A 22511-nucleotide genomic window follows, 5' to 3' on the forward strand; every position below is an offset into this window, starting at 1 on the left:
GCGCTGGTGACGTCTCGCCTGGACTACTGCAATGCTCGCTACATGGGGCTTCCCTTGGGACGCGTCCGGAGACTGCAGCTAGTTCAGAACGCAGCCGCGCGGGTTATTATGGGAAGTACACGTTACTCCCACGTAACACCTCTCCTGCGCGAGCTGCACTGGCTACCTGTGGCCTTTCGGGTGCGTTTCAAGGTATTGATCACCATCTTTAAAGCGCTCCATGGCAGTGGACCTAGTTACCTGCAGGATCGCATCCTACCACACACGTCCCTGCGACCTATCCGCTCACACAGAGAGGGGCTCCTCCTGGTGCCGTCTGCTAGTCAATGCCAGCGGGCGACACCTAGGAGTAGATCCTTCTCTGTGATGGGCCCAACCCTCTGGAATGACCTCCCCCCTGACATTCGAACTACCACCGACCTCCGTTCCTTCCGGCAAAAGTTAAAGACTCACCTATTTCAATCAGCTGGCCTGGCACTTTCTTAGTTTTACCTCCCGGGGATTTATTCATTTTAATTGGGTTTGGGGTTTTAAAAAGTTTTTAATACACTATATACTATATTTAATATTTATTATTCTATGTACAGTCTTGCAACCTCCTCCACCTACGTATTTAATTATTTAACTGTTTTGTATGTATTTTATAACGTATTTTAGTGACTGTACACCGCCCCGAGTCCCTTTCGGGAGAGGGGGCGGTCTATAAATATGAATAATAAATAAATAAATAAATAAATAAGAAGATGGACAAGCTGCCAAATTTTGTGTGTGCTTGTGTGTTTGTATATTTTCAGTTGTGCATCACAAGGAAGGAGACCAGAATGCAGAATATTTGCCTGCTGGCAGGCAGGAGGCTGCCTCTCTTAATAACAGTGGAAATAATACTTAAGGGCACCGATGCAGAATTCATTTTAATGAGAATAGACAGCCTTTAAAAAAAAAAAAAAACTGCAAGATTTTGGAACTCCCTTCCAATTCTGTTATTATGTATTTTTTGATCAAAGATGGATTAGAGAATCTATTATGATCTGTTTTGAGGATTACCAAAGGATCCTCGCCCCAAAACTGGCTTGTTTTGAGTCTGGCCCACTACCAAAAAAAAAAAGAAAGACCCATTGCACAACAGGGATAAATGACATTCTGGGTTATTCAATCCAAAACAGGACATAGATTTCTCTTTTAGAAACGTGGGAAACTTCACCAAAAGTGGGATTTTAAAGCCTCTTTATGACACTTTCAATTCCCTTTAGTATTATTTTTTCTCCCCTTGATGTCAAAACTCAGAAAGAATCAGGCAGAATAAGCAGGGAGGAACTTTTCTCCTTTAATAGAAAGTGTTGAGGAAGATTTCACAGGAGAAGCGAGCTAAAAAGGAATGTATTTATACATTTGGATGGATTTACGAGTGTTTTTCTGAGAACACAGCACAATAATAATCACAATGAAACGGAATGATTCATTGAGGAATGATTCCAAAGCTTGAATGGATCTCCACCGCTAGGAGAATTTCATGTTTTCTTCAATTCCTGCACTTTCTCAATCTCCTACGAGAAAAGAGAAAGAAGAGATTTTAGCCTCTGGAATTCACAGAAAGATCCGGACCCCAAATACGGCACGGCAGAATTTAATCTGAGTTTTACTCATTTATGTGGCTCAAACCTTTGTCCCTGGGGATGGAAAGATTCCCTTTGTTGCAACATGCAAACTATAGATAGTCCTTGACTTACAACCATTCATTTAGTGACTGTTCAAAGTTACAACAGCACTGAAAAAAGGGAGTTACGACCGTTTTCATACTTATGACCATTGCACATCCCTGTGGTCGTGTGATCAAAATTCAAAACGTTTGGCAACTGACTCATATTTATGACGGTCGCAATGTCCTGGGATCACATGATCCCCTTTTGCGACCTTCTGACAAGCAAAGTCAATGGGGAAGCCAGGTTCACTTAGTGGCCATGTGACTTACTTAAGAACTGCAGTGATTCACTTAACAACTATGGAAAGATTCTAAAGTGGGGTAAAATTCATTTAATGATTCTCTCACTTAAAAGATTTTGGTCTCAGTTGTGGTCATAAGTCAAGGACTACCTGTATTAAACATATTTGTGCAAAATTTAAAAAAAAAAAAACCCGCACCCATCCCAGAGGCAATCACTTGGAGACCTAAATTGTACATATAGTTATGAATCCACAGCCGTACACCCATAGAAATTTTATATATATTTACATGGATGCGGTGTGTGTGTGTGTGTGTGTGTGTGTGTGTGTGTGTGTGTGTGTTCGTGTTCCAGCATAACTCTGGAACGCCTTGAGCAATTTCAACCAAATTTAGTATACAGATGACTTGCTCTCTGGAAACAAATACTGTGGGGGTAAGATACCCCTAACACCCTTCAGGGTGTGTGTTCTGTTAAGTTACATCCTCTTGTGCCTTAAAACGGCTTCTGCTGTACTGCTGTAAAATGGCTTCTACTGTGCAAGCGCAGTGGAGTTGCCATGGTAACGGCCTCACAATACTCCACCAGGGGGCTCCCTCTGGTAAGGGGGAAAACCCAACATTAGAAATTATGTTTGGTCCAGACATCTTCCCCCTATAAATAAATACCCGGGCAATGCCGCCTAGTACTAAATAAATAATAATAGGCAACTAAAACCCGACCCAGCGCCAGACAGGTCTTCCCATTGCAAACCAGTCCTGTTTTCCTCCAAGCAGCTGTTTTTCTTCTGGAAGTTCCCAGTAAACGCGATGGTTTAACAAGGATATTTGTGACCCAGGGAATTGCTTTGCGAATTGAACTTGTGATGGCTGCTTCCCACAAAACCCCAACGACTCACCTCAGCCAGAATGTTTTTCAGTTTTGTATAAGCTTCCTCCAAGTCATCATTAATGATGATCATGTCAAAAAGGCCAGCCTCCTTGCCTAGCATAAACCAGAGATGAGAAGGTTTTAGACAGGCCCACAAACCATGTTCATAAGGCAAAACGATGATGAAAAGTCGCCCAGAAATTACGGATCTTCATAAATGTGACATCTTCCTCATTATTTTTTTGTCTTACAACCGCAGCCCTGTGAGGTGGGCCGGATTAAAAAAAGACTACGGATAGTCCTCGACTTATGACCACAACTGAGTCGAAAAAACTGTTCCTCAGCGAGACTGGTTTTGCCCCATTTCACGACCGTTCTGAATCACTGCAGCTGTTAAGTTAGTCACACGGGTTGTTAAATAAATCTGGCTTCCCCTTCTGACTTTCCCTCTCGTCCGAAGATCGCAAAAGGAGATCGCGTGACACTGCAACAGTCATAAATACGAGTCAGTTGTCCAGGTGTCTGAATTTGGATCACCGGACCATCAGGGAGGTTGCAACGAAGTATGAAAAGTGGCCGTAAGTCACTTTTGGTCAGTGCCGTTGTAACTTCGTATGGTCACTAAATGAATGGTTGTAAGTCGAGGACTACCTCTCTCGATGGGCAGAGTTCATAAAGTTAGATAAGCGGGGATTAACACCAGACAAACCTTATGCTGAGTTGATCCTTCCCAGACTCGATCCTCCCTCCTTCCCTCCCTCCTTGTTTTTCCATTCCAGAATATCATCTCTGCTCACGCATGGACCAACCCCGCCCCCCAGTTTCCTCCGTATTGGGGAGCGGGAGAGAACCCCCAAAAGTCTTCAGATTAACTCACTGAGTTCCATGTCAGTGGCAGCTGCTTGCAGCCGTTTCTGTAAGCTTTCTTCCGTCTCCGTCTGCCTCTCCTTTAACCGTTTCTCCTTGGGGAAAACAAAGAGGGAAAATGGCATTTTCAGATTTCTGGGGAAAAAGTCTCACTGTTATTGATAGAAGAAAGTATTTGTAGCTCAGTGTTGAATTGGGGGGGGGCATCTTTGGTGGTCTCTCAGCTTGGGGGGGGGGTTGGCAAAGGTTTCGTGACACCACTAGGTAACACCATCTGTGTTGAAGTGAGGGAAGGGGGGGGGGGCAACTGTGTGGTTCTTAATGCTCTCTGAGTTGGGCTTTTTTCTTGCAGACATTTCATGACCCAACTAGGTAACATCATCAGTGCTAGAAGGGAAAAGGGTTTGGGAGGAGGAAGAGGGAAGGACTATGGCAGTGATGGCTAACCTTTTTTGGCACAGGATGTGATAGCGAGTGGGCGCGTGCAGCCCCCACCCATAATTTATTCCCCCTGTGCGCACCCTGCGCATCTGCGCACACATGACTGCCCCCTCCTCCTGAAGCCTGGGGAGGGTGAAACCGGCCAACCCTGGCGCTCTGGAGGCCCTTTGAAGGCCAAAAGTCAGTTGGGTGGCATGCACATGTACGCTGCAGCTGATCTAGGGCAATGGCTCACATGCCCTCAGAGATGGCTCCGCAGGCCACCTGTGGCATGTGTGCCATAGGTTTACCATCACAGGACTATGGGGTCCTTGTTGGTCTCTGAGCTGGGTAGTTTTCTTGCAGATGTTTCATGACCCAACTAGGCAACATCATCAGGGCTAGAAAGGAGGGTGGGTTGTGGATAGGAAGAGGTGGAAGAAGAGGAGGAGGAGGAGATGTGTGGGGTCCTTGGTGCGCTCTGAGCTTGGTTTTCCTGCAGACGTTCCATGACCGTACTAGGGAATCTCAGCAGGGCTAGGAGGGAGTAAATGGTATGATGAAGGAACCACTCCCACCAATAATGACAGGGCAAACCCTCCGCCCCTTCTAGCACTGATAATGTTCCCTAGTTGGGTCATGAGACGTCTACAAGAAAATAACGCCAGCTCAAAGAGCACCAAGGAGTCACAGTCTTCCTCCCCCTCCCACTCCACTCCATAAACCTCACTCCCTTGTAGTATTGTTGATATTGTCTAGTTGGGTCACAAAATGTCTGCAAAAAAACAACTAAACACAGGGAGCAAAAACTACACACACACACACACACAAAGAAATCCAGATAAGCATGGATTAACACCAGACAAAAATTCTTCTGAAAACAATACCCTCTTCAAGGAACTACCAAGGAGAAAACCTCTCCCCCACCAATACAGGAAGGGCAAGCTATCATATATCTATTCTCTCTCTCTCTCTCTCTCTCTCTCTCTCTCTCTCTCTCTCTCTCTCTCTCTCTCTCTCTCTCTCTCCCTCCCCCTCCCCCTCTCCCTCTCCCTCTCCCTCTCTCCCCCTAATGCCTTTCAGATTTAGCTCGGTCTAGCTCGGAGGGCACATTCATAAGACACAGGACTACGGAAGACTCCATTCTACCTATACGTTGGAGAAGAACGTAGGACAGGACAGGTCTTAAGAGGCATTGAAATGCTGCCTTACAGAGGCCTGATCCAGCAGAAGGACCGTTGTTGTGATGTCCAAGTCTGGATTTTGAGTTGCTGCCATCGGCAATTTTGCATAAACGAGCAACCTGGTACATTAACTACAACCGTAACTACAACCATTAGTAACCCAACCCGCTCACCAATATCTCTATGGAGGGGACTTGGACAGAGATATAGATGGGATTCAGGTCAGTCTTCTTGATGTTCCTCACCCCTTGGAGGTCAATATCTAGGATGCAGATCTGGTTCTGAGCTTGCACAGCCTGGATGGCAGCTTTGCTGGCCGGGAGGAGGAAGAGGAGTGGTTACAGCGCTTTGTTTTTAAATGAGTTTATAAAAGGTCTCTGAAAAAATGAGCGCAAAGGCTTCAAATTTCTATTTAGGTAACTAGCTGGCAGAGGTGATGAGAAACAGGACAATAACGAAGCTGGAAGAGACCTTGGAGGTCTTCTAGTCCAACCCCATTGCTCAGGCAGGAGACTCTATACTGTTCCAGACAAATGGCTATCCAACATCTTCTTTAAAACTTCCAGTGTTGGGGCATTCACAACTTCTGGAGGCAAGCTATTCCACTGATTAATTGTTCTCACTGTCAGGAAGTTTCTCCTCAGTTCTAAGTTGCTTCTCTCCTTGATTAGTTTCCACCCATTGCTTCTTGTTCTGTCCTCAGGTGCCTTGGAGAATAGACTGACTCCCTCTTCTTTGTGGCAATCCCTGAGATATTGGAACACTGCTATCATGTCTCCCCTAGTCCTTCTTTCTCTTAAGCTAGACATACCTGGTTCCTGCAACCGTTCTTCATATGTTTTAGTCTCCAGTCCCCCAATCCTCTTTCTTGCTCTTCTCTGCACTCTTTCTAGAATCTCCACATCTTTTCTACATCATGGCGACCAGAACTGAATGCAGTATTCCAAGTGTGGCCTTACCAAGGCATTATAAAGTGGTATTAACCCTGGTATTAATTCTCTCCCTCTGTTGATGCAGCCTAGAACTGTGTAGGCTTTTTTGGCAGCTGCTGCACACGGCTGGCTCATATTTAAATGGTTCTCCACTAGGACTCCCAATATCCCGCTCACAGTTACTAGTATTGAGCCAGGTACCACCTATTCTATACCTGGGTGTTTGGTATATAAATACTTTGTGTACCTAAGAGCCTAGTCCTCATGTGTACAAAGGCAGATGTTACCGTAAAAAAAGCAATACACAGTATATCTCCCGTCTCAAAAGAGACTACCTCGTTCCATAAATGTTGCCCGAAAACTCAGCATGCTCCACAAATTCTCCCGCGTCAACCTCCTTCTGCATCTCTTCCCTGGTCACAAAGTGGTAATCTAAGCGAGAAACAAACCAGGTTTTTACAAAGACCCGCTCGCGTACATAAAGGTTTGTTAGGGGAGAGATGTCACTGGGTCCTTCAAGTGTTCTTAGAGATGAGGTTGTCGTCATGTGCTAGGTTCTGTCCAGCGGTGAAATGCTATGAAGTCTGCTATCAGTTTGGTTCGCGCACGCACGCATGCCATTCGCCCAAAGCGGTAGTTTAAAATATGCTACCAGTTAGCCCGAACTGGTAGCATTTTACCCCAGGTTGTCACTTTCAAGAACAACTCAAAAGAAGAAAGAAAAGAGAAGAACGCACAGAGAAGAAACAATGGTTCCTTAATTATGGATTTAAATTAAATGAATCAACTCTGATTAAACAGGGCTGAAGATTATATGCCATTTTAAGGAAGGGGTGAAAGACAGATTTCTTAGTAAAGGAGATGGAAAATTGTTTCTATCTCTTCTTCCCTTTTTAAAAATCTGCATTATTTTTCACCACTTCCTTTTCGTTTTTCCTTACCTCGTATGTTTTTGTGATTATTATTTTTTTGCTTAAGTAAAAAGTTCTAGTAAAAGTATTATTAATAATGCTTATTATGAATTATTAGTACACAATTGTCCTTAATAATTCAATTGTTAAAACATTTTTTTTAAAAACCTCAGAATTGGGGAAGAAATTAGAATTTGTAGTATTTCAAATCTTCATTTTTTTTTTACTTCAGTGAAAATTTCTAATAAAAATATTATTATAATTTATATAAAATTATAATTGTCAGTGTATAAGAGTTTATGCACTGGAATAGCCATAGCAACAAGTCAGCCAAATGGAAACTGCTTGGAGACACAAGATTTGTCGTGAGCCATGTGAGATGGCTTGGAGCTTAACTGTTCTGTATAGAAGAGTGAGTTTGTCTTCTTCCCTCTACTGTTGCAAGAGCTGCATGGGTATTGTATACATGCATCATATTTTATATTATCGTATATAAAGAAGTTTCTTCTACCAATGAAACCTGCTGAATTATTTACTTGTATGCTGGCTGGATCGCTACAAACTGCAACAATAATAATTTTTATATTATTATTTATTAGTTAATTATTATTAATAATAATTCAATCATTAAACTATTTAAAAAATAAAAGAAGTCTCAAGATTGGGAAGAATTGGAATTTGTATTATTAGATACTTGTTTTTTACTGAAGTGAAAATTTCTGATAAAAATCCATTTTAATTTTTCCAATAAAAATAATTACTATTAATAAATCAACTAATAGCAAACCATTTTGTTACGAGATGGGCGGCAAATAAATGTAATACATAGATAAATAACAAACACCTTTTTAAAAAAAAATCAAAGAAGCCTCAGAATTGGGAACAATTGAAATTTGTAAAATATTCCATGTTTATTTTTTACTAAAGTGAAAATTCCTAATTTATTTATTTATAAAATTTATTGGATCTTACCATAATGCAACATTCAGCAGGCATAAAAATACATCTACATTAAACCAAAATAGCTCATTAAAGTAATTATTTTAAAATTATTTAACTATTTTAAATACTTTTTAAAAACTATTTTAAAGGAAACCCAAAATAATCCTCAGATTTGGAAGACTTTCTCCAGAGAACTGGTCTCTCCTGCAACCTACCTCACAAGGCTGTTGTGAAGAAAATTAGGATTCATCTTGAACTTCTGATCAAAAGTCAGGATTTAAAATTTAACAAAAGGTTTATCTACAGGTAGTCCTTGACTTACAACAGTTCATTTAATGAATGTTCAAAGTTACAACGGCACTGAAAAAAGTGACATATGCCCTATTTTCACACTTACAACGATGGGGCATCCTCCTGATCAAAATCCCGACGCTTGGCATTTATGCCTCGTATTTATGACGGTTGTAAGTGTCCCCGGGGGTCACGTGATTCCTTTTTGCGACCTTCTGACAAGCAAAGTCAATGGGGAAACAAGATTCACTTACCAAACGTGTGAAGAACTGCAGTGATTCACATAACAACCGTGGCAAGAAAGGTTGTAAAATGAAGCAAAACTCACTGAGCGACTGTCCCATTTATCAGCAAAGATTCTGGGCTCCATTGTGGTCGTAAATCAAGGACTATCTGTATTTGGCCCATGTTAACTTAGGTTTTGATTGGGAATCGTAATTTGCTTCCGAGATCCAGATTGAGGAAAGAGACGATAATTCAATTTATGTTTGTTTTCTTTCCTGGAAGTGACAATAAATTTTGTTTTTTTACCTTTTCCATTGACTTCCCCAGGTCTTGGCTGCCTTGTAGTATCTGAAAGTAGGAAAATAATAATAATAATTTTAATGTTAATGCTTTTTTTTAATGCTTATAATCCTTTCTAGTCCTGCATTGACTTAATCACATCTTCTCTTCACTTTTAAGTTATGCCCTGATTCCATAATGAGTACAGGTAGTTTTCAACTAAAGGACCATAGTTGTTAAGTGAAATGTGCGGTCATTAAGCGAATCTGACTACTCTACCCTACCCCTGTTGATTTTGCTTGTCGGAAACAAACTGGGACGGACACAAACGGCAATGACTTTGCAACCGTCGTTAAATACATGCCCGTCGTGTCCAAATTTTGATCACGTAACTGTGGGGAGGCTGCAGCCGTCGTAAATGTGAAAACAGTATAAATCACTTTTTCCAGTGCTGTCCAACAGCCATTAAAGGAACGGTTGTAAGTTAAGGACTACGCTAAGATAAAAGAGGTTAGCAATGTAGGAGAAAAGATGCTATGGGTAGTTCTTGACTTACAACCGTTCGTTTACCGACAATTCAAAGTTACAACAGCACAAAAAGGGACCATTTTTCACACCTACGACCGTTGACACGGTCACATGACGAAACTTCAGTGCTTGGCCACTGGCATGTACTTATGACAGTTGCAGAGCCCCTGAATCATGCAATTTGAGACGTTCCAGCTAGCTTCCCACCAACACAAATTTGCTTAAACGACCACGTGATTCACTTAACAACCTTGGCAAAAAAAATGACACAAAATCAGGCTCGACTCACTTAAACACCATCTCGTTTCTGGTCCCAATTGTGGTCATAAGTCAAGGACTACCTGCATTAGTGCCAACAGCAAGGGAGAAAAATGAAACATTGCAGGTGGTCCTCAACTTACAACAGTTCATTTAGAAGCAGATAGTCCTTGATTTACGACCACAATGGAGCCCAGAATCTTTGCTGATAAATGGGACAGTCGCTCAGTGAGTTTTGCTTCATTTTACAACGGCACTGGAAAAAAAATTGACTTATGACCATTTTCACACTTATGACCGTTGCAGCATCCCCATAATTAATTCTGTGATCAAAATTCAGACCCTTGGCAACTGACTCCTACTTGTGACGGTCACAGTATCCTGGGGTCACGTGATCCCCTTTTGCAACCTTCTGACAAGCAAAGTCAATGGGAAAGCCAGATTCACTTAACAACCGTGTGACTAACTTTACAACTGCAGCGCTTCACTCAACCATGTTGGCAAGAAAGGTCATAAAATGGGGCAGAGCTCACTAGACAAATGTTTTGCTTAGCAGCAGAAATTTTGGTCTCAGTTGTGGTCATAAGTTGAGGACTAGCTGTGTAGGCATAATCGGCGTGAGCTAAATTCACAATGCATCTAATTCATCCATAATTTGGAGATGCTTCCAAGAGCAGAGGTAACTCAAGGAATAAAGAAGCAACTGAAGTTAGCATGACCCAAATGGGGTCCAAAATGTGTGAATGCAGCTGCCTGGGTTTTAACTGGAATGGTTACGTGTGTCTGGCAGGCTCAGCCAGCTGCACCTCCCCTTTGCACACTGTCGGTGCAGGCAAGGGCTCACTCACGGGAGACGCTGAAGCCAAAGACGTCGTCATAGTCTCTGAGAAGTTTCTTCAGTAAGGTGCTTTTTCCCGCGCCCGATGGGCCACTCAACACCACTGGCCTTGGTCCTTTCATAACTGCAGAAAGACAAGAGAGAAAAGGGGCGGGTGGGCTTATAAGGCAATCAGAGTTGTTAAAAACCCAGGAAGAGAGCACCAGTGCGGTCTAATGGTCAAGGTGCTAGGCTAGAGAGCAGGAGGCAGTGAGTTCTAGTCCTGCTTTAGGCATGAATGTTGGCTGGGTGACTATGGGCCAATCATCAAGAGACAAGGAATTCTAGTCCCGCCTTAAGCAGGAAAGCCTCTGGGTGACTTTGGGCCAATCGCCAGGAGATGGCGAGTTCTAGTTTTGCCATAGGCATGAAAGCCTCTGGGTGACTTTGAGCCAATCACCAGGCGACAGTCAGTTCCAATCCCATTTTAGGCATGAAAGGTGGCCAGGTAACTTCGGGTCAATCGCCAGGAGACGGTGAGTTCTAGTCCCGCTTTAGGCTTAAAATCCGGCTTGGTGATTTCTTTTCTCACAGGATTGTTGTAGTGGTGAAAGCGTGAGGATGAAGGTGTGTTGGTACTTGTTCACTGCCTTATATGTGAACAAATAAAAGCAGGAAATAAGCAAGTAAGTAAGGTAAGTAAGTAAAGAAATAAATACAATATAATATTGAAAAGTAAGACTGATTGAGAATAGGCACCACCTGGAGAGTTGGAGCAGGGCAACAATGTTCTATGGGGCTCCTTGCCAAGCAAGGGAGTAAATCTCTTTAATAACACGTTGCTTGATTTACTAGACAGCCCTAACCTTTCTTCCTTTAGTGAAAACAATCCACTTTGGCTATTGCATATGTGTGAATTCTGCCCATAAAACTCTTGACTTTCGGGCTGGATGCTGCTGCTGATCTGGCTCTCAGAACCTTGGACTGGTTTTGGAATATTTTTCTGCACGCTCCTATTAAAAAGCTAACCCATTCAGGCAAATGACTGTCAGAGACTCTGCTTAGGTTTGTATGCATTGGCTGCTGTTATCTCTGTGACCTTAAGTAAACTGTGAACTACCATAGCAACTGTGTTAGTATTTGAAAGAATGAAAAGATGACCTTTGAAACAGGGTGGAGAAATACCAGGAAATGATGCAGAATTGTAAGAAGCAAATGCAAAATTATACCAACTTGATTCTGCAGAAAGAAATGATTTTAGGAACATGTACAGCAGGAGAGAATAACCTGTGCCTACTCTTCAGGATCTCTTGAAATTAACAATATATTCCTCTGCTCTTTAGATGGGAAACGTGTAAAAATGACGTGAAAACTTTAAACAGGGGCATTACCCATTTTAAAAAATTCCAGAAAAGAGACTTTCTGGAGCTTCCGAATAATTGTGACATTCTCCTCATAAAGTATGTAGTCCTTCAACTTCCAAGTATAACTTTTCCATTCACCCCACACCACCTACAGCTAATCCTCGACTTACAACCTCTCATTTAGAGACATCTGAAGTTGCAACGGCATTGAAAAAAGTAACATGATGGTTTTCAACTTACAAGTACTGCAACATCCCCTTGGTCACATGATAAAAATGAGGATGCTTGGCAACTGATTCCTATTTATGACGGTCACAGTGTCTGTGGTTGTAAGTCGAGGACTATGTGTATTTGCTGCTCCTGAAGAATCCAACGGTAGAGAAGCAGACGAAGCAGGTATTTTCTTCACTAAAATATTTCCCATTCTTGAGCTCTTCCTTGTTGTCTCTTTAGATAAAGCCAACCAGCCACGTTCATTTGTTTGTGGAAAAAATGTATGTTATTTCCCCTTAGTAAGTTTACGTTTCTCAAAGCTCGGAAGCAGCAACACTCCCAGCAACCCATAATATGCATGCTCTGAGATTTCTAATTGCCCCCCTCCGCCCCACCAGAGTTTAGACAGAGTTTATCAAAAACTCTAGACTCTGGAAAGAGTGCAGAGAAGAGCAACAAAGAGGATTAGGGGACTGGAGGCTAAAACATATGAAGAACGGTTGCAGGAACTGGGTATGTCTAGTTTAATAGAAAGGAGGACTAGGGGAGACATGATAGCAGTCTTCCAGTATCTCAGGGGTTGCCCCAACGAAGAGGGAGTCAAGCTATTCTCCAAGGCACCTGAGGGCAGAACAAGAAGCAATGGGTGGAAACTAATCAAGGAGAGAAGCAATGTAGAACTGAGGAGAAATTTGGAGACTCTAGAAAGTGCAGAGAAGAGCAACAAAGAGGATTAGGGGACTGGAGGCTAAAACATATGAAGAAAACGGTTGCAGGAACTGTGCATGTCTAGTTTGATGAAGAGAAGGACTAGGGGAGACTTGATAGCAGTGTTCCAATATCTCAGGGGTTGCCACAAAGAAGAGGGAGTCAAACTATTCTCCAAGGCACCTGAGGGTAGAACAAGAAGCAATGGGTGGAAACTAATACAGGTAGTCCCAAAAGTGCTCTTTTTCAAGAGGCAATTGGACTTTCTTGGGTTTTGTTTTTCTTTTGAAGACATTTCGCTCCTCACCAAGAATTTATCATTACAAGATAACATTCTACCTGTTAATGACTACTTTTACTTCAGCCGCAATGACACAAGGGCTATCGACAGATACAAACTAAATGTAATCCGTTCAAATCTTGATTGCAGGAAAAACCATTTCAGCAAGAGAGTAGTAAATGTGTAGAACACCCTACCTGCTCCTGTTGTTAGTTTCTCTAACCCCCCTACCTTTTACCTTACACCAGGGGTGTCCAAACTTGGCAACTTTAAGACTCGTGGACTTCAACTCCTAGAATTCTGGAAGTTGAAGTCCACGAGTCTTAAAGTTGCCAAGTTTGGACACCCCTGCCTTACGCCGTGGACCTTATACGTTTCCTAAGAGGTCCCTAAGGGTGTGTGCATAAGGGCACCAGCGTGCCTACCGTCCCTGTCCCACTGTCCCCCTTTATATGTCCTCTTTTTACGTGCTTATGGCTATGCTTTGCTTATAGTTCTTTGTCTGTTCAAAGTTACATCAACACTGAAAAAAGTGACCATTTTTCAGTTACGACCTTCGCAGCGTCCCCAGGATTATGTGATCGAAACTCCGACGTCTGGCAACTGTTTCATACTTATGACCGTTGCTGTGTCCCAAGGTTATGGGATGAATTTTTGGCGACCTTTGGACGAGCAAAATCAATGGGGAAGCCAGATTCACTGAACAACCATGTTAACTAACATTAACTGCAGTGATTCACTTAACAACTGTGGCGCAGACGGTTGTAAAATGAAGCAAAACTCACTTAAGAAATGTCTCACTCAACAACAGATGTTCCGGGCTCAATTGCGGTTGTAAGTCGAGGACTGCTTGTAAAAGAGAGAAGCAACCTAGAACTAAGGAGGAATTTCCTGACAGTGAGAACAATTAACCAGTGGAACAGCTTGCCACCAGAAGTTGTAGGTGATCCAACACTGGAAGTTTTTAAGAAGAGATTGGACAGCCATTTGTCTGGAATGGTATAGTCTCTCCTGCCTGAGCGGGAGATTGGTCTAGATGTCCTCCAAGGTCCCTTTCAATCTTCTTATTCTTTAAACTCTCAGCCCCTTTGCTATCTCGAACACTGATCTAGAATACTAGTTTTGGTCACACTATAAAAAAGATGCCGATACTCTAGAAAAAATGCAAAGAGCAATCAAGAGGATTAGGGGACTGGAGACTAAAACATACGATGAACGGTTGCAGGAACTGGGCATGGCTAATCTAGGGAAGAGAAGGACCAGGGGAGACAGGATAGAAGTCTTTCAATATTTGCGGGGCTGCCACATAGGGGAGAGGGTCAAGCTATTCTCCAAAGCACCCAAAGGCCAGACAAGGAACAATGGATGGAAGCTGAACAAAAAGAAATTCACCTAGAAATAAGGAGGAATTTTCTGACAGTGAGAACAATTAACCAATGGAACAGAAGTTGCCTCGAGAAGTTATGGGAGCTTCATCATTGGAAGCTTTCAAGGGGAGACTGGACTGCCATCTGTCAGAAATGGTGCAGGGTCTCCTGCTTGGGCAGGGGGTTGGACTAGATGACCTACAAGGTCCCTTCCAACTCTGTTAATCTGAAATCCGGCTTCCTGGATTTGCTCCATTTATATAATTGTCCAGATTTTTGACGGTTATTTCTTTTGAGGTTTCTCCCGTCGCCTCTCCGCCAGAAGAGATGAATAATGTCTCATGCAATTAACACATTAATGTGTGGTTCATACTTCTTGCCACACACCCACAATAAAACCAGCAAGCTCCTCCGGAAGCACACAGCAGCAAAGAGCTTTTTGAAAATAAAAATAGAAGGGAGTTGCCATTAGCCAAAACGAAGGGGAGGAAAATTAAACATTGTTAAGATCAGCGCCGATCGCCTCTTTCTGGTGGTCCTGCACAACTTACCTTCCACCCTGATTTTTGGAAGAGCTTTTAAAATTCAGTTCTGTAAATGGAATCCTGCTTTTTCTTATGTTTCCAAGGAAGGAAATGGACGTCTCCGGATGGTGTTGGGAGGAGAAGGCAGCGCAGAAGGAATAACAGCTTGTTCCCGAGTGTCTAAAGCCTCAATTATCTGGTCTTCACCTTGGGATGGTCTCAATCCCTAATCATCTTTCGTGGTTTCCTACAGACACTTTGGCTCCTGCTATTAATGGCTTAAAGGCTGCGTGAGCTTAGCTTTAGAGGAAGTAAACTCTGCCTTTGGACAGAAGGGGTTTTAAGAAACGATGAGCGCTCTTGTCAGCATCGTTTAATTTATATATCCATCATTTATTTAATATATCCATCCGGACACGCTAGCTAGCTAATCTTGAACGATCCCCCAAAAAGCTAACTGGGAAGAATCCTGATTAGCATTGGCAGGAAAGAGCCCGTCGTCCCCCCAAAAGCCCATGGCTCTTAATTTAGAATGGGGAATTTAATTTTTAAAAAAGGCTTCCATAGGTGGAACTGGTGAAGTACAGGTAGTCCTCGACTTATGACCACAATTGAGCCGAACATTTCTGTTGTTAAGGGAGACAGTCATTGTGAGTTTGGCCCAATTTTAAGAACCCTCTTGCTGCAGTTGTTAAGTGAACTGTAGTCACACGGTTGTTAAGCAAATATGTTTTCCTTGTCAAAGGTCGTAGAAAGGGGCTGTCACATGACCTCAGGACATTTTAACCATCATAAGTATGTGGTCAAGGGCCTGAATTTCGATCGTGTGACCCTGGGGATGCTGCAACGGTCATAAGTGTGGGGTCATAAGTCACTCTTTTCAGTGCCATTGTAACTTTGGTCACTAAACTCTGGGAAAGGTGAGCCAATCGTGTGTGAGAGATTCAAGGATCAATCTAGATGTGTCTTCTAGTCCAGCGGTCCATGGGTCACTGGTGGTCGCGAGAAAATCTTGGTGGTCCGCAGAAAAATTATTTGTATTTTTTATATTGCACTAAATCAGGGGTCCTCAAACTCAGGTCGCTGGGCCGGATACGTGCAATGAACGCTTGTGTTGCTGCAGAGAGTCTCCCCCTTCGGGGTCTTTTTGTGGGGATCAGAGGGGGCAGAAATTCCGACTTGGGGTCTGCTTCAGCCTCCTGGTGGGGGGGTTTGGGCGAAGGCTGGAGGGAAGAAGCGCCACTGGTGGTGAAGAGCCGGAGGGCCTCGTTCCAGTGGGACTGCACCATGGCCTGGAACTGGCTGAGCATCTCAGCCAGCTGAGCCTCCAGGTGCCGGTCCCTGGCCTTGCACTCCCGCAGGTCTTCCCTCTGCTTGGAAAGCCTATGCTCCTAGTCCTCTGTGAGGTGCTTCTGCTGAGCCTCCTTCTCGGTCAGATCCAATTTGAACTGAGCTGTTTTGCCAACTCTTTCTCGTGGTTGGCTGCTTAGCTCCAACAACTCCTTCCTGTTGGGGCCCTAAGGAACCCGGGCAAGCCGGCGAGGAGTGGCTGGGAGGGGAGGGGAGAGGGGAGTAGAGGCTGGCGAGGTGCCCCTCGATGTGAGTGACATAGAGTTGGCCATGCGCACCCAGTCACATAAACACCTAGCCACACCCACCCAGCCGGTCATTAGGCAGATCATATGAGTGGTCCGCGGGATTTAAAATTATGAATTCAGTGGTCCCCGAGATCCGAAAGGTTGGTGACCCCTGTTCTAGGTGGCCACTAAGAGTTGACATCAACCTGGAGGCCCATAATCAATGAAGGCTATCTTGGAGTCTTACTTCTCCCCCTCCTCTTATACATATGTGAATTAAGGAGGTATCAGAATCGTTTTAGACTTTGACTGTTTTTTTTCCCCTTACTGGTCTGATAATGGACCTGGTCTATCTCTGTCCAGGTCATCTTCCTTATTCTCTCCACCACTGTCTCCCATCCTCAACAACTGCAATGGACATGTGGACTTCAACTTCTACTGTAGAATTCTCCAGCCACCCTGACTGGACTTCAATACCCAGAATTCCTCAGGCAGGTGGCTCCTCCCAGGAGATAGATAGATCTAGGTAGTCAATAAGAGTTGACAGCAACTTCACCATAATCAAGAGTATCTTTGAAGATTACTTCAGCCCTCCCCCCCACCCACAAATACATATGTGAATTAAAGAGGTATCTGAATTGCTTACATCAGGGGTGTCCAAACTTGGGAACTTTAAGACTTGTGGACTTCAACTCCCAGAATTCCCTAGCCAGCCATGCTGGCTGGGGAATTCTGGGAGTTGAAGTCTACAAGTCTTAAAGTTCCCAAGTTTGGACACCCCTGGCTTACATATATGTCTCCTTGTTTTAGACTTCAATTGTTTTTCTCCTTAATAGGTCTGATAATGGATCTGGCCTATCTCTGTCCTTCTTAATTCTCTACACCAATATTTCTCAAACTCAGCCACTTTAAGACACACGGACTTCAACTCCCAGAATTCCTCAGTCAGCTGGATGAGTGCTGGCTAGGGAATTCTGGGAGTTGAAGTCCATGCATCTTAAAAGTTACAGAGATGGAGATACTTCGCTGTAGATGGTGTAAACCTACCCCATTCTCCCCAGCTGTTTCACTGCCTTTTCGCTCTAGAGATCTGCATTTGTTGAGTGACCGTCCCAACTTACAACGGCACTGAAACAAGTGACTTATGACGGTCTTTCACACAACCGCCACAGCCTCCCAACGGTCACATGATCACAATGCAGACACTTGGCAACTTCCATGATTTTGTGATTGCTGCCGTGTCCCGTGTGCGCGCGCGCGCGCATGTGTGTGTGCGCGCGCGTGTGTGTGTCTCATATGGTCTCCTTTTGCGACCTTCTGACAAGCAAAGTCAATGGGGGAAATACAGATTCACTTAACAACCGTGTTGTTAACTTAATAACCGCAGTGATTCGCTTAACCACTGCGGCAAGGAAAGTCGTAAAAGGGGGCAAAACTCACTTCGCCATTGTCTTGGTTCGCGATGGAGATTTTGGGCTCAATCGTGGTCGTAATTCGAGGACTCCCTGGATTCTATCCCTTTTCCTGTGGCTGACAGGCCACGAGTATCGACCACGTGGTGCATCGGATTAAATGCAGCCGTTGGCCGCAGAAAGGCCACAGGTTCGAAACCAAACGTCCTCAGGGGTATTTGCAGAAGTGAGGAATAAAATCCGGGGGAAACTGTCTGATGAGGCCAAGAATCTCTTGACAAGCAAGGAAAAAGTCAGTAAGAGAAGAGCATTTGGCTCCTGAAGAAAAGATTAGGAGGCCTAAAAAAAAAAAAACCTTTCCCAATTAAGCACCGCTAATCTTATTTCCTATTTATAGACTGCTTTAATCTAAAACCTCATTTACAATGGCTACTCCAAGGACAAGGGGGTGGGGGAAAAGGTGTATAAGTCGTTAAATTAAGATCAAGGAGAACAGAATGGGATAATTCGGGAGGCAAATTTGCAAACCATGTCACGGTGTTAAGATAAATTTGCTCTGCTCCTTTCAGGTGACGTAGGTATAAAGTGAAGAGCAAAGGAGGAATTGGATCAGAAAGAATGCAGTTTAAACTGTTTGGTCTAGTGATTTAGGATTAAGAGCTTAAGGCACCAGGCTAGAAAATGGGAGACGGGGAGTTCTAGTCCTGCCTGAGGCAAGAAAGCCAGCTGGGTGATTTTGGGCCAATCACCAGGTGATTGTGAGTTCTAGACCTGCCTTAGGTATGAGAACAACTGGGTAGCTTTGGGTCAATCACCAGGAGACTGAGAGTTCTAGTCCCATACTAGGAATGAAAGCCAACTGGGTGACTTTGGGCTAAACACCAGGAGATGGAGAGTTCTAGTTTAGGCATCCCAGCAGGATGACCTTGGTTCAATCCCTCTCTCTCAGCCCAACCTACCTCACAAGGTTGTTGCTGTGGGTAAAATAAAGGGTGAAAGGTATATTGATTACTTCAGGGGTGTCCAAACTTGGGAACTTTAAGACTTGTGTACTTCAACTCCCAGAATTCCCCAGCCAGTCAATTCTGGGAGTTGAAGTCCACAAGTCTTAAAGTTCCCAAGTTTGGACACCCCTGGATTACTTGTATGTTTGCCACCTTGATGTATTTGTAAAAATAATAAAGGCAGAATACATTTTAAAAAATCATTAAGCTGACCTATGCTGGGAGGGAGGGAGGGAGGGAGGGAGGGAGGGAGGGAGGAAGGAAGGAAGGAAGGAAGGAAGGAAGGAAGGAAGGAAGGAAGGAAGGAAGGAAAGGAAAGTGAATCAGTTGCCCAAGTTTCAATTTTGATTACATGACTAGGGAGATGTGCACTGGTCATAAGTGTGAAAAACGATCTTCAGACTCTTTTTTTTCAGTGCCACTGTCACTTCAAATGGTCACTAAACAAACTGCTGTAAGTCAAGGATTACTTGTATTTTAATGTATTAATTTACACCATGCTTTGTTTCTTGCAGCTTGCTTGTTTTGATGTGCTTTTATCTCACTGATTCTGTTGAAAGCAGTGGAATTCAGCTATGATTTGATGGCCCAGAGGTTCACTAAAGGAATAGATAAATTATATAAATTACTGGGAAACTCACCCTGCTTTCAAAGGCTGTTTGTGCATTATAAGCCATGCATAAAATTCACTAACACGAACAGCACAGCACATGTGCTTCCCAGCAAAAGCAGTAATAATTAGATATTTCCTGCTTCAGTTGCTTGTCATCCTGTAAATAACTGGACAGCTCTAGCTTTAATAATTGCCAAAAGGACATATATAAGACGCTTCATTGTACTTAATCTGGCATGCCCTTAGCTTCTAAACTTCCATTCATTCCCTCCAAAAATAAGTTTTTAGATTAAAAAAAAATCTTCATAATCCTAACTATTCATCAGAACTGATTTCAGAATAGTGAAGGTTTTTAATATATCTGTTTTTTTACCATCCTTTCTGGATTCTTGGAACTGATTATCATTCAGGTTTCATTCTAATTTCACTGAGTTAAAGAATTCCAAGTAATTGACAAAATTGATACTTCAGCCCTGAGAATTTATATACATAGTCCTCGACTTACAACCACAATTGAGCCCAACACTTCTGTTCCTAAGTGAGACATTTGTTAAGTGAGTTTTGTCCCATTTTACAACCACAGTTGTCAAGTGAATCATTTCAGTTGTTGAGTTAGTTACACCGTTGTTAAGTGAATCTGGTTTCGTCCACTGGCTTTGTTCGTCAGAAGGTAGCAAAGCAGGAACACATGGCCCCAGGACACTGCTACCGTCATAAAAATGAGTCAGTTACCAAACGTCTAAATTTGGATTTAAATTTGGGTGACACCAAGGAGTAGGGCCTTCTCTGTGATGGGCCCAACCCTCTGGAATGACCTCCCCCCCCCCCCCACATTAGAACCACTTCTGACCTCCGCTCCTTCCAGCAAAAATTGAAGACTCACCTGTTCCGATTAGCAGGCCTGGCATAATTACAACTGTCCCTCCTGGCAAATGTATTATTATCTGGTTATCTTAGGGTTTTTTAATCTGTTGTGTCTGTTTTAGGGATTTTAAAAAAATTATATTTATTCAGCTTTGTACAGTTCTTTTAATTGCATTTTAACCTCCTCCAAACTGTACATATTTAATTTTTTATTGTATTTTTGTGATATTCTCTATGGACTGTACACCGCCCCGAGTCCCTTCTGGGAGAGGGGGCGGTCTAGAAGCACAAATAAATTGAAATTGAAATTGGATCAAGTGACCCTGGGGATGCTGCAACAGTCGTAAGTGTGAGAAATGATCATAAGTCACTTTTTTCACTTCTTGTGAAAGTCAAAGTTTTTTTTCAAGTGGTCACTAAATGAACTATTGTTATTTGAGGCCTACCTGTACTCCCATCCTACTTGCAGAGAGAAACTGTAACAGAATTACACCAGTAATTATTTTTAATCAATTTGGTAGCTCAGTGTGCCTCAACATTTTAGTGTTGTGAGCCCTTCAGTCACCAATGTGTGAGTTGGGCAGTCATGTACATTTGTACCGATGGAAGAGAATATTTGTAGTTCAAGGTTGAACTGTGGGACATTTGATATGGTTTGATGGTTGATGGTTTTATTCCAGAAATTTTTTGACCCAACTAGGTAACATCATCAGTGCGAGGAGGAGGAAGACTGTGGGGTCCTTGGTGGTCTCTGAGCTTGGTGGTTTTCTTGCAGACATTTCATAACCCAACTGGGGAACATCATCAATTCTAAAAGGGAGGGAGGTTGTGGAGAGGAGGAGGAGGAGGAGGAAGACTGTGGGGTCCTTGGTGCTCTTTTGAGCTTGGTAGTTTTCTTGTACATGTTTCATGAGCCAACCAGGGAAAATCATCAGCGATAAAAGAGATAATCTGGCAACACTGATGACATTACCTAGTTTGGTAATGAAACGTCTGCAAGAAAACAAGCCAAGCTCAGAGAGCACTAAGGACCCCACACATAAACATGTTAATAAATAAAATAAAATTGAGAGCACAGCCACTTGTCATCAAAGGAAATGATTCTGGATGATGATTCTATTTATAAAGTGAGCAGAGCTGGCTGCATTCAGGGTAATGAGTCACTAGATTATTTTAAAGAAGCCCCAGAAATTAGGGGGATTTGGAGTATGGGCCAGTGTCCAACAACGGATGCCTGAAGGCGATGGGAACTATAATATAAAAAATCGGATGTGGCTCACTAAACAACTGCCTTGCTTAGCAACAGAAACCTTGGGCACAATCGGGGTCATAAATTGAGGACTTGCAGATAAAACTGGTCCTTCTCTGGTCAGCTGTTAGAAATGCTCCAGGGGATCCTGATCTTAGCTGGGGTCAGACTGGATGACCTCTAGGGACACCTCCAGTGTTTAGATGTTCTCATTGAACCCCAGAGGAGGGGAAAACACCCCTCTCCACTTCAATCATAGCGATTCTCTGGACAACTGCGGGGTGCTCTCTGATGTGGATTTATCTATGAAATAAGGGTTGGACTGGATGATCTCAGGGGTAGCCCAATGGTCCCTTCAAATAGTCATTCTTCCAATTAATGCATCAGTCATTCTGTGCATCCCCCCAAAAAATGTCGTATCCCCACGTGCGCCGGAAGGACCACGAGGCCCATCACTCCCGGGCAGCTAAGCGCCCTGTAAGAAACCAAAGAGAAGGCACGCAAAGAGCCATAACTATGGTGGAACCAACGCGAAGCAGTGCGGGATCCGGGGGGGCACATTTCCGCAGCGTACCGCAAAGGCTAAATGGGGCGTGGGGGAACCCCGAAGCTGTTGCACTCACCTGAAACTGCAGCGCACAAGAAGTGCCGCCACCGCATGAGGAGCCAAACCGGAGCCGCGTCCGAGAAGGATGACTCAGAGAGACGGGGCGGGCCATGACCGGGCTCCGCCGCCCCAGGCAAGCTCCGCCCCGTTTCAGGGAGCACTTGTACGTTCCGGCCGCGCCGAAAGGCAGCCTGGGAGGGCGGCGCGAAAGATGACGTCACAGACGCAGGAGGTGACGTAGAAAGCGCCTGGCCGAGCCAGGCAG

General features: G+C 43.6%; 1 protein-coding gene across 2 annotated transcripts; it reads right to left on the minus strand.

The window, feature by feature from the left end:
- Positions 1 to 1302: 1302 nt before the first annotated feature.
- GUK1 (guanylate kinase 1) lies at positions 1303 to 22441 on the minus strand. 2 transcript variants are annotated; one of them, XM_081971106.1, is made up of 8 exons: positions 22263 to 22441; positions 10496 to 10609; positions 8889 to 8930; positions 6549 to 6645; positions 5455 to 5593; positions 3688 to 3772; positions 2839 to 2924; positions 1303 to 1544 (listed from the first exon to the last, which is right to left on the minus strand). In XM_081971106.1, the coding sequence occupies exons 1-8, from the start codon at positions 22297 to 22299 to the stop codon at positions 1509 to 1511; spliced, it is 636 nt and encodes a 211-aa protein (XP_081827232.1). In that variant the 5' UTR covers positions 22300 to 22441; the 3' UTR covers positions 1303 to 1508. The 2 variants fall into 2 exon arrangements, with proteins under 2 accessions (XP_081827232.1, XP_081827233.1); XM_081971107.1 differs by lacking the exon at positions 22263 to 22441 and adding an exon at positions 14948 to 15100.
- Between the last annotated feature and the right edge of the window lie 70 nt (positions 22442 to 22511).

The sequence above is a fragment of the Natrix helvetica genome (assembly GCF_964273705.1).
Source record: "Natrix helvetica genome assembly, chromosome: Z".
Classification (NCBI taxonomy): Eukaryota; Metazoa; Chordata; class Lepidosauria; order Squamata; family Natricidae; genus Natrix; species Natrix helvetica.

What these genes read in the sequence shown, in the direction of transcription:
- GUK1 (XM_081971106.1), bottom strand. Translation starts at nt 22,299, where the DNA reads ATGCGGTGGCGGCACTTCTTGTGCGCTGCAGTTTCAG. An exon ending in CTTTGGCTTCAGCGTCTCCC is followed by an intron (nt 8,931 to 10,495) that starts GTGAGTGAGCCC and finishes TCCTACTTTCAG; the next exon opens with ATACTACAAGGCAGCCAAGA. An exon ending in TGAAAAACATTCTGGCTGAG is followed by an intron (nt 1,545 to 2,838) that starts GTGAGTCGTTGG and finishes CTTTTCTCGTAG; the next exon opens with GAGATTGAGAAAGTGCAGGA.